The sequence below is a fragment of the Micromesistius poutassou genome, assembly GCF_964030765.1.
Source record: "Micromesistius poutassou genome assembly, chromosome: 12".
Classification (NCBI taxonomy): Eukaryota; Metazoa; Chordata; class Actinopteri; order Gadiformes; family Gadidae; genus Micromesistius; species Micromesistius poutassou.
The window spans coordinates 18,067,178-18,080,150 of record NC_140282.1 but is presented as its reverse complement, the minus strand read 5'-3'; the positions used below and the strand labels follow the sequence as shown (position 1 = coordinate 18,080,150).

General features: G+C 43.4%; 1 protein-coding gene across 5 annotated transcripts in view; it reads right to left on the bottom strand.

Annotated features, from left to right (window-relative positions):
* tead1b (TEA domain family member 1b) overlaps positions 1–12,973 on the bottom strand; it is a 33,043-nt gene that overhangs the window by 16,975 nt on the left and 3,095 nt on the right. For 4 of the 5 annotated variants that reach the window (XM_084476566.1, XM_084476569.1, XM_084476568.1 and 1 more), the window contains exon 3: positions 5,132–5,395. In XM_084476566.1, coding sequence (XP_084332692.1) covers positions 5,132–5,333 — 202 coding nt within the window. In that variant the 5' untranslated portion in view covers positions 5,334–5,395. Of the gene's footprint in view, positions 1–5,131; positions 5,396–12,973 lie in introns of those variants that run through there. The other variant, XM_084476567.1, reaches the window with a different exon arrangement.

The following is a 12,973-nucleotide window of genomic DNA, read 5'->3' as shown; positions in this document are numbered from 1 at the left end:
GAAGCCATCAACATAAAGTGTTCAGCCCCGGAATAGGGCCGCTCTCTCATCAGTATCAAACAGACCAAGTTCTTGACACTGCATCTTTAAGAAAGCTCAGAGTTTAACTGTGTTCAAGAACAACAATGGCAGCCAATTGGGAGCGTGCAACCTGAAACCAGTAGCTCCGCTTGCAGAACCTCAAGCAGACCTCAGAGCTGAGACACACCCCAACAACTCCACATGCAGACAGAGAGCGCCCTGTTATCCGAGGAAAATTTACATATTTTAAGCGGGGGTTGATAACAAATTGAGACAATGCAATGACTATGCTGCATGGACTCTTTTCGAAAAATATAATAATTAGGACATCGATGTTCTGGAAAATACAGAGCTAAAATTGAATAACTTGGTTCAAAAGCTGCATGCCTTGGACATCTGTACAAAGTAATGCAAGATGCCACATATATCCCTGAATAGATTTTTCAAGTTCAAGTTTCAGATGTGAACAATAACTTAAGTTCATTAATAGCCATAATTTAAATCTTAAAACATAACACTTTTTCAAGCAAAGTTAATTTAAATGTTCTATCCTGGCAGATAGAATACAACTAGGGGTGTTAACCCCAAAGCACATGGCCATGTAGGGATGGATGCCAAATTGTTGTTTTGGGATTTTCCAGTCAAAATATAGACTTGAGTCCTATAGGAAGCAAGCTAAAAACACAGGCCGCTACATTTGGGCTCTATGTTCTTTGCTCTGTTCAAACAACTTGATTCTATTTTTATTTTTGGTCTTTGCCTCATTTATGAAGTTGCGACGAGCCTGACCTGCTGTCTTGTTATAACACATCTTTGGGTCACATACACATGGAAAAACATACACCTCAAAGCAGCAAAGCACCTCAGTGCAGGCCTATATAATGCACTGGATTTTCTCCTATTCACAAGCAGCATACAAACATACAGACATTGATAAATGGCAACATAGCGCCACTGAGCAAAACAAATGATGGTGAATTAAGATAGCAATTGACTGCTCCATCGACAATAGCGTTTGTATCAGCCATCATCGGAGGAGCAGCCCGTCGGCCCAGTAAAGATCCAGTCTCCTTCCCACCAGTTCTTTACTGTCTGGGATGCAAAGCAACAGGTGTAGAGAGCTCCAAGTAAGACCTCCAACACAGGTTGATTAAGTAAGAGACCACATGAAAAGGAAGGTATCCTCCCTTAACATTTTTACAAGCTGCACTGCGGCTTTGAGCCCTTTAATAATGCATCAGTGCCAGTTCTTTGAAAGCCAAGTTTTGTTCTAATACGCCTCGCACCACACACCCCCAACACCCAACAACTGCAGGCAGTTCCCCCCCCCCCCCCCCCAGGCCATATTAGTGTTTATATGTAACAAATCAATAGAGGAAAACATCTGTTGCATAACCGTGCTATCTGAAGCTTTCACTACAACAACACCCTCTCTGTTTAAACTAAAGCATCACCGCCGGCACCATCGTCATCTTTATTCTCATCTCTAAATGGGGGGAATGAAGACATAAAGCAATTTGAAGTTTTTTGTTAACGGAACAATGTGTGAAAACTCGGCGGTGTTGCAGGCCACAACAAATGACCGGGGGAACAAACCGGGGGCTGGGGAGATTATCGCGGAGGCGGCGGCGGCGGCGTAATGTCTTTCTGAACCCAAGTTCCTCCCTGCATTCTGAGTAAACGCAGGTGACTGAGAGAGCCTGAGCTGATCCCAGAATTCCTCATTATGTGCCCAGCGGGGAGGCTCGGTCCCCGCTCGCTGCAGCCAGGCGCAGAGCGTGCTCAGCCCCAGCGAGACAGGGCCCCCAGGAGGAGCGCTGTGCTGCAGGGGCCATCTGGGGCAGGCCAGGTCTGCTCATTATATCTAACTCATCCTTGGCATCCCCGCAAACCAAGTGCCACTTAGTTCCCACAGGAGGGGTCTAAAGGCTGGAGCGCTGATGAGGTGGCAGAGCAGCCGCAGAGAGAGGTAACGGGAGGAGCTTTACCTCAAAGGACTCAGAGAGAGAGAGAGAGAGAGAGAGAGGGAGAGGGAGAGGGAGAGGAGGGCGGCATGATATGGACTGAATATTCCAGCCCATTAGCCTAGCCCATATAGTTATCGTTTTAGCCTAGTGACTCGGATCAGACCTGCACAGCGTTAACAACACGTTGAAACTAATTGGGTAAACTGTGGCATCGCACACCCAGAGTAAAGAAAACAACATATACTATTTACGTATACTATTATAATACTATTATACAATTGATTTCCCCAAGACATCTTCTTAAATACAGTTATTTCCCCCTATTTTGAATGATATAATACTACTGAATAAAATGCTACTACCTATGCTTTATTGTTTGTAAATAGAAGAGAGCCAACGAAAGATGTCTGACAAAACAAGACCTATGGCGATTGGGCCTAGACAGTATAAATATGCAATTTGTTTCCTTCGTTCAGCCACGAAGCCGATGCTGTTTAGTTTGCAACAGGGCATGTGCAAATGCATAACAATGAATAAACATACAATTTGCGTGAACCGTGTCGTTTCATATATGCACCCAATTTCTTGAATAAATAAATGCAGCCTCTCGCACAGCAGGTGGACGCTGTAACTGCAGCGCGTTAAGGTCTCCGGCTGCATTTCTGACATGTTTTCCTTGTGCTTTTTAACATCTAGCGGCCGGTGGACCTGGGAGAGAGAGAGCGCTGGGTAATGCCTACTACGCAGCTGTGATGCTTCCTGTCCAAGTCACAATTAGCCTCACAGGAGCGGGCACGGTGCCAGCCACCGATAGTTTTTTTTTTTTTTCTTTGGACATCAGAAAACACTCCAGGTAAACACCACAAGAAGGAGAAATTAAGCATTGTTTTGTACCGCAAGACAGTTGCTATAGAGACTGTTGCTAATTAACAGCACTCTGCCCCAGGGTAACAAAGGGCTTAAGGGCACTCGTGGCGGCTCCTCTTGTGATCAGCACTGTGCACGGAACACTGTAGCATCCCTAGTGGCCTCTACTCTCACAAATACATGTTTCCCCTTCTGCTGCGCCTGCTTCATATTACATGCCAGGAGTGGTTTTTGTCTTTCCTGTGTCTTATAAAAAAAAATCTTTTTTTTAAAAAGCGAATGGAGCTGGATTACAAGGCACATTTACTCAAGAGCGTGTCTGCTTAAAAAGACAAAATCTTGTGCTTTTTATAGAATTCTTGTTTAAGAGAAATCACCGCCTCGGAGCCGTTTCTGGAGGACACTTCATGGTGTTTCTCATCATCTCTGATGGTATTCTGAAAAGATGCCCTGCTACCGCCGAGCGCATCCCGTATGGAAATCTGGGATGGATGCAGGCAGGAAATTTACATGGTAAACAAAGCCCCACTGATTTTATGTCTGTAAGCACCAGGCCCACATCAAAATGAAAGGCATCTGGCATTTTCTTTACCTAGCAACCACAGGTCTGGCTGTCGGATGGCCCGAGCCCTTCCTAGTGTATTATTAATGTAGGAGAATAGATGGAAGGAATGCCACCCACTTCTTCTATTACTACTACTACTACTACTACTACTACATGCTGCCTCAGAGTGTTCACGTGTACATGAAGACATGTGGTTATTGCGGAATGGTTGAGCAGGAACCTTTTTTACAAAAAAATGATTATTATGAATACAAAAACAAACACAGACACAAGAATAAAATGAAACAAAAAAAAATCAAACACTGTATTTCCCATTGGATGCAATACACTGCTTTTTTTAGCATCCTTGCTGAAAAGCAAGAAATTAACAGATTTGCTCATCAGTTCATATACATTTTGGGTAGTAAATGGTATAGGGCCCCCCCCCTTTGTGCATCGCGCTGCCGGCATGCTTAGTAAACTGTAAGCAGAAGTGTAAATTCTGCTTCACGCTCCAATCGAAATGGTGTTTAGAAGAAGAGAGTGGTACCAGCCCGGCTTCTGCTTTTACCCCAAACAAGTCAACCCCTGGCCCTAATCAAAGTTTACGATAAACAACCCTGGCCCTCGTTAAAGTTTACGATAAACAGTTTCACTACGAGCCACTAGAGTTAACACTTAAGCAAGAGATTGCCCGCAAATATAGTTTTATCATTCAAAAATCAGTCTCCCGGTACATCAATTGAACTGCAGCGGCTTTGCCATGTAAGGATTTACTGCGTGCTGACGGTAGAAATGAATGTTAATCATTTTGACCCGAAATAAACCAATTTGCTGAGCTCTGATCCAGAGTGGTGAGTGGAGGAGAGTGTATCGGTCTGTCTGGCAGCCCCAGCCGGCCCCTGCCAGGGAGAAGGGGAGTAAGACGGAAGATGGACTGGAGAAGGGTCCTGGTTAGGGCTGAGCAGGGGGGGGGGGGGGGGGAAATTAACATTTTATTTGGCCAGAGGGGTCACATGACAGCTGCAAGCAAACGCCCAGGAGAGAGACAGGGATAGGACGGAGAGACACAGAGAGAGAGAGAGAGAGAGAGAGAGACAAAGAGACAGATAGAGAAACACACAAGAGAGCGAGAGGCAGAGAGGAGGGGTCTCTCGGCTTCCCTTGACACTGACAGTCTGTGAGACAGTCCAAATCTGCAGGAGAGAAAAAAAAAAAAATCCCTCTTTCCATGACATCAGGCAGCCAGGAATGGGGGTGGGGTGGGGTGGGGTGGGGTGGGGTGGGGGGGGGAGGGGGGGGGAGGATTTGAAGGGAGGAGAGGGGCTACAGCTGGTGGCAGCCGTAGTACCATCTGCTGCTGACCAAACCTTGCTGCTCCGCTTACACAGGCAACTTCTGGAAGGCCAGAGGAGTGGTTCGCCATCAGCGAGCCAGTAGGGCTTTTATCCTGATTGTCTCATGCATAATCATCTGGTTCAACACGACTTTCAAATCAATTCCTTGGCTTTATGTCCAAACGTGTTTGCATGTGTCTATACACACCATGTTATGTATACAACACAACAAACTGCAAAGTGCAAATCAGCCACACACACACACACACACACACACAAACACATCCACACGCACACACACACACACACACACACACACACACACACACACACACACACACACACACACACACGCACACGCACACGCACACACTCATTCCCCCTCTGGTACTCACCGTACATCTTGCCCTCGTCAGACAGGATGATCTTGCGGCGGCCACACGGCGGGTAGATGGCCAGCGCCTCCTGGAAGCTCTGCTCTATGTCGGGGCTCCAGACCCCCTCGGCGTCGTTGTCCATGGGCTTATCCGCCGAGTCGCTCAGCCTGTCCATGTCCTCCGCGGGGCTCTCGCTCCCGCTCCAGCTGCCGGGGTCCATGGTGGTCGGTGGGGGCGATCAGGACCGTGCGAGCCGAGGCCTGGACCAGACTAGGGTGAGCCCTGGAGGAGATAGAGATAGTCGGCGCACACAGGGAAACAAACAAACACACACATGATGAGATCAGATCAGGACACACACACACACACACACACACACACACACACAGGATAGAGAGGCTGTAGCTGCAATGCATAGGCAGCTGCCTCAAGCACGCCCCGCCAGAAACGCTGCCCAGGCCTGCAGCCCCAGAAGGTCCAAAACAGGGAGGAGAGCGTGGAGACCTCAGCCAAGACAAGACGAGTCTAATTGAAGCAAGTGATGTCATGTGGGTTCGTCAAGGATGTTTGGGGTTTTAATACCGCTCGTCGTGTCATCAAGGGTCACGATCTTTACGCGGCGGTGGCACAGTGGAGCGGGTTATGTAGAAGCTAAGATGAATTCTTCATAAATGATGCGTAGTACAGCCCATTCTTTCAAGTTGACTCATCTTCCGTTGGCGTTGCTTAGAGTGTCAGTCATAGGAAGTAACTTGAGAATGAAACGAGTGAGTTTTGCAGAGTCAATGAAAACTAGATAAATATGCGGCATAAAAACAAATTTGCTAAATAACTAACCTTTTTACTTTTTTACTAAGGCAATTACAACTACAATCGTATGCTTATTTTGCCATCACACGTGCAACATAAAATAAGTACTTCTTTGAATGTTAAAGAATAAAAATAGCTTTTTTTCACTTCTATACTATATGGGTACATAACCAGATGACATATGGTAAATGAAACATTGCGATCATGATAATGTGAAGGAACTGAGGAAAGGAACTAACTTCAGGGCACCTGGCCACCTGAAAATAGGTCCTTGATGAGGCATTTACAGGACTTCAATGTGGGCTGTTGTTCTAAATGTCCAATTACACAGTGTTTGTGTTGTATTTCCACATAAATGTTTAAACCTTCTGCAGCAGTTGCCTTAATCTCCCCCCTTCTCTCTCCAGCCTACTACCGCTGAGCTCCATTCTTTCTAAGCAGCACAAGCTGTCGGAAAAGTGGAAATAGCAGCATATGTTTCTTCTAGCGTGTGTCAGTTCATGAGGGGTGCTGGGAGGGGATGGTGGTGACGGGATGGGTGGGTGGGTGGGTGGGGGGGGGGGGGGGGGGGGGGGGGGAGATGGGAGGCAGGCTGTTGGGGGGGAAAAAAAAGCACCAAAAAAAAAAATCCCAGCAGAGTGGGGAGGAGGGGTTTTTACTGAATTCCGTTTTTGTGTGCTTTCCTGCTGACTCTGCAGAACCAACTCACAAACCGATGAGGGAGAGGGGGGGAATTCCCATTTGGACCGCTAAGAAGCATGGACGCTCTGTTTGTCTAGCGCTCCTCACTAACCGACTGAATGTTGCTCAAAGTAATGAGCGTTAAAAGTGTGTTGATTGTGGTCCAAAGCAATGATGTTAACAACGATAATGACTGCTGTTATTCGATTATATTTAAAAGACAAAGAATGTGTCAGTGGACAAACTAAAAGACTTGTCAGCCGCTGCAAAATACATGGCCCGCAATGGAAGTACTCTTCATTTACCTTCATCACTGATAATGTAGTATTTTTTCTTCAGTCCTGTAACCTCTTCCGTTTAGTGTTTATCCAGATTCATCCTGCATGGGCCGCACATACACCACGTGTATATTGATTTCACACAGGCCTATTTTGCCATTCTCACTGCCACAGGTGGTATGCTCACACTTCACACGAGGAAATGAATACTGCTACTGTGATGCTTGATGAATTATTGAAGCACCAACTCCACCCTTTGCCCTGACACAAAACTATACACTCCACAAATAACTATCGTGTTCTAACTTCTGATATTCATCTGTCGTGGCATTGACAGCGCTTTATAGAAATGCTACGTCGGTAATATGCCAGTTTGTTCGATAAATACAGACACATATCTCCATGAATCCATTATGGGCCGTGTCTGATGGAGAATGAATATGAGGGAGACAAATGGTGTTGTCCACCTATTAGAGCCTTAATCTCATTCATATTGAACGAGCAAAAAAATCAGTCAGTTCTTTTTGCCGAGCCTTTCAGTGTGAATAGTATCTATGATGCCATGTATATAAAGACAATGTTATTAAATGAGACACGGATAGGTTTCACCCCATGACGGACTGGTGTGCAGCTCTCAGTAATGTTTCATTGGATCTAAATTTATAGGAAATGTATGTAAGCCTTAATAAACCACTGGACTGGATTCTTACATCGTTATGTGGCAGTAACCCTTGAGCATGTCATCACATTATTAAGACATGTTCTATCTTCTAACACACTTTATTTTATTTATGACTTAGACATCACTTAAAAATACTGTGCATGAGCAGTTAGCTTCAATAAGAAAAGATTAAAAATAAGGATGTGATTTGGTACAATACATAATCTGAGGGGGAATGTAGCATTTTTGTAAGCAAATACAAAAATTAGAAAAAATATTTATTAAAATAAATAAAAACACCCCTTTATGAAATTTCTGAGATTTCCTTGTGAGGAAACTCACAGCGGTACAGTGTGTGTCTTCCCATCCCTCAGCATACAATATTGTCTTTGGAGTTTGTCTGAAGGTGTGCATGTGTGTGTGTGTGTGTGTGTGTGCGTGTGGGAAATGTAAGAGTGAGGGGGAGAGCGAGAGTATTGTTATTGTTCGGAGCGCTTATCAACAGGCACAGAATAATGAAATGATGACAAGATAGCGTGTCTTACAGAACATGTGAATGTGTATGTTATTAGTAAGCACAATAGACAGTAATTTATATGCTATGTTATACATGTTATAAAATACCATAATAGTGCACCATAGTACTATCTCTGTATGTTCCCGTTTTGCTTTGCTTATGCCTTTGTCTATATGTTTGTGAACATAATATATGAAAAGAGTTATCTATGTATTATCTATGAAATATATTACAAATGCCTCACGTCAGACAATCATCATGTTGGTATTATCTCTCTAACTTCAATCAAATACAGAGGTCACCGTCTTGTCTCACGTATTTTACAGAGCCATTGAGAGAGACTACCCAGTAGACGGCTGCATACGAAAATATGCTTTTGTGTATTTGGTAATAATGTCTCTAGCTATCAAAAGACAGCAGTACTGTAACTTTTGTGAGAATGCGAGAGGGAAAATGTCTATACGTGGAATGACTTTGCATCCAATTATTTAAAAACCCAAATTCCAGTGATAGAGAAAAGAAACATACAACCTTACACACGACGGCTTTCCTCAGGTGAGACAAAAGACTAAAATGTGATTGACATTTCAGGGATACATGTATCTCCCATTCCCCAACCCTGTAGTTCCTTAAGTCGATACAGAATCCTTTCTGGTTTCGTGTTGCCATGCTACTGTGGCCTATGTGATCATAGATCATTAATTCTCCAACAACAGACCATTAAGTAGAGGGAATAATTATCACCCCATCACGGCAAGCCACAGAACTCCAGCACCCAGTCTCCCGCTTGAATTTCTGTGCTTTCTCAAGGCTCAACATCGTACAATGTAACGTGGCTTTAATCACCACTTTAATGGGAAACCTAATATAAAACGCAAAGAACTACAAAGAAGGAAGGATGTGGATGTTTACGAGAGTTTGTCCACAGATTGTGTTGACGGCAGTAGGCGAAGGTTTTGTTTCACTCCATCGCTTTGAAAGGGATATCTTCTAAAAAATAAAAAAAGGCTATATGAGGAATGTGATATTACTTATGCAGTTTATGCATTACACACAAGACAAAGTAGCATTGACGGTGTTAACATTTTGTTTCCCTGGCCATGCCCAGCTACATCGGTGAGGATAACTAGCTGCTGTGCATTGTTTCTTTTGTGTCCTATGGCTACTTTGGAGATGGGAGACGTGTGAATAACATGACGAGGTTGCCTATTGATGTGGTCTCTAAGTGCTCTAGAATCCCAGGCCTAATTATGACAACCGGAGGAAGGTATGAATGTCATCTGTAGAAACACATGAGGCCAATGGATAATTGCACACTCTTGTCTTTACAAGGTGGGAACCATGGAAATAGACCTATTTGTGTGATGGGGGGGGGGGGGGGGGGGGGGGGGGGGGTGACAATGCAACACGTGTGTGTGGTAGTAGGGGAGTGGGGTAGCTGTGACATGGCATTAAGAGAGATGACACTTATCGCCAGATTACATAAACCACTCGCCTACCTGGAATCCAGCTTCTTAAATTAAGAGAAACCCATTTTACCCATCAGGCGCAGCAAGGTAATGAAATAACAGATGAGAGGTCTCAAATGTAATTTTGTTCTTTTGTGCCCGTTATCTTGGAGGGTGCAATAATGACTCTGTGAATGACTTCCGTGCACCCCATAATGGCCCACAGCAGTTAAGTCCACAATGTTGAAAACTATAATCACCAGGTGATTACAAGATTCTGCATGCTGTAAAGACATATCCTGGCCTTCTTAATTACCGCTGCTGTCAAAAATATTCCATTTAGGCTTTGCAGAATATGCTACCCATCATGCACATTCACAATGACATACATAGACGGAATTCCATTTACACTTTCATGATGTCATTAAATCAGGTTAATTAACTCTGGAATAACACATCCATCAGTGGTGACCTACGCATGCAATGTTAAAGAAAGGAATCTTCTGAAATATGTGCATGTAAAATCTATGGAAATAGGCTATTTTATTCCTTTATCTAGTCTCTACATTGAGCATAATAGATCATCCCAAACCCACCGTCTAGAAGCAAGCATAACAACAAGCCTCTTAACTACAAGGTATTTGACGGAATTACTAACCAGACCACAAACGTATCCTAAGACAAAAATAAATTGAATGAGGAAAAAAAGAACACGAACCACCATAGTAATAATGGAAATATTTCTAAAGACTGAAAATGTCCGTCCATACAAAGGACTATATCAAGTTTTAATGAAAAAAAATCTACAGGCTATAGAGTCCTAATGAATGAACGAGGAAGCTTTTCAATACCAATTTCCAAAGGTCCATTGGAGTCGCTGGTAAGCTTGCCAATGCTCTTCCAGTTATTGGCAAAGGCCATGTGTTTATTTCATGCCTCTTTAAACTTGCACGCTTAGGTGCAAGTAATCTGTCCAACATCATCCCACTCAAACATGAGACCTGGATCCTTCCAACCAGCAGCTGTCTGGACGCTGGGATCAATCTCTGTCAGCGAAGCACATTGATTTACAGGTACTGTCAGTGCAGGCCTCCCTGCCTGCCTTCTACCTAAAAACAGCTATAACTGTCATGACGTGAACAACACAGGAGCTGTCCAGTCCAACAAATAGGCACTGGTTAAGCATATCTCTCCTTGTTCTACTAATACGTCCATGTCCTTGGGTGTCTAACACCTTTAAAATTCGGATAATACAAAAATAATAATTTCCTTTTCTGAAAAGAAGACGAAAGCTTGGAAAATATTTTTCTTTCAAAAGGAATATGCGATGCATTCCAGACTGCATATACCCCAATGTGACGCTGGTGTGGAGAAAGGCAGAACAGGAGAAGCTCAGGAAATTGAAGCTGTAAATAAAGGTCCATCAGATAAAGGATCTCCTGACAGTTATGAGAGCAGAGCAGAATGAGACCCGGGCCGCTGGCTCATTCAAGACACGTGCGCACGGGTATGACAAAACAAATCATAGAAATGAGAAAGAAGGCCACCATTAGCTTTGGACTCTTCCAGTGGCTCCTTCCTCGTGGTTCTCATCTCCACTCTCTCGTCTCCACCTCCTCCTCCTCCTAAATCACATTACTTCATCGCTATCCTTTGACTACACTTTGGGTTGTAGTTGACCTGCATTACAAATGTAAAAAAGCAACAAAAAAAGATGCTGCAAAAATCTTTTCCCCCCCCCAGCCAGATGTGACATGTTGTACCCAGGCGGTCAGTGTGTTTCATATTTGTTTTTTTAAATGAATAAACCAATCTTTCATAAGTTTCAACCATGTTTTTTTTTTCCACCATGAGCGACATTGTTTTCTCCGAATCCATATCTGTCTACAAAACAAATAGCTGCATCACCAGTGCCATAGATGGCCAATTTGATCACTGGATCTTTGATTCAATGTGTTGTGTACCTTTTCTTCGCCTTTTCCTACTAGACCTTTGCCTCCAAGGAAGACGTGCCTTCCTTGGAGGCAAATCTTCTAAGATCTTCTGGAAAGTTAGCCAATAAAAATGTTGAGCAAGAGATGAGGCATTACAATGTATTGTGGTGGTGACTGGATCTGCTGACCGAAACAATAAGAGACAACTAGTGGACAGCCATTGAAGTCCTGGCACTTAGAGGAGCCTTAAGCATCCATTTATCATCCTCTAGACAGGGCAATTCTTTGAAATCCATCGGTTGCTTGTGGGTGGTTTTATTGGCAATAAGACTAAAACTTCAGAGAAGATGCAATGATTTGTTTCTGCTTTGATCATACATCAGCTATATGAATTAAATGTTTTAGGATGTAATAGGGAGTGTGGTTTGAAAGGGGCTGGATAGGTTATATTTAAATACAAGCCACACACAAAAACTGTTTCAATTAATGTAATCTGGTCCATTTGTGCAATGGCTGCAAGATTTTCTTCCGTCAGTAGGAGGCTTGAATCCAAGCCCCTACTGCTTCTATGAGCAACACTAAAGAAAGTTGGAGAGGTTTAGAATTCCTGCTTTGACTGTGCCCAAGAATGGTGGTTTCAGAAACTGACTCATCTAATGATTCATGGATTATATATTGCTTTTCATCTGTGTCTAATCAAAGTAAAAAACATCCGTTTTTTTTTCCCAAATAAGGATGGGATTTCAGCAACAAATGGTACAAATTATAACTAAATGACTGCTCTCTGACAAAAGATCTGAAAATGAATGATTGATCTTTTGCCATTGAATGATTTTTTTGCCTTTATTACTTACAGAGAAAGGATTACATTATTCCATTTATTTAAATGGTCATCACCATTTCTAGTGATAATATCTTACATTCATTCTCACCGTTAACTTAAGAATATCACAAAAAGTTTCGGACCTGTGTGGCTGGCCATAAAAGCAACAGTGGAAACTCTCTGTAGCTTCTCTTTAGGATGAAGTCAAACTGTGGACATGGATGGACATATCCTATTTACCATAACAATAACTATCATGGAAAAAGTAATATCCCACTGCCAAACACCCCTTTGGCCTTGTCAACCAGGGCTGGGGGTTGTTGACAAGGCCAAAGTGCACTCGGTAGCTGGCAGTCATTTTACGACTGCGGTACTGAAGCAGATTTACTTAGATGACGTCAGTGGCTTTGAGCCTGCTTTTCCTTTTTGGTGGCATTCTACACTGGCCTCATTGGGGCCCTGCTCTTAGTACTTTGCAGCTGCCTGTACTCTACAATTCCCTTTCTAACCCAGGGTTTACCTTAGGGCACACACACACTCTGGATCCCACTGGATTGATTCTTTCCTTTTCTTTCCGGCCAGCCTTGACTGCTAAGAGGCTGGCATTTGGAATTGCTTTGACACCTGATTTATCATCTATGTAACGATTCATTTCCTTAATTTAGATTTGAAGAGATAACAAAATAATGCAGGGATGACTTATGTTTT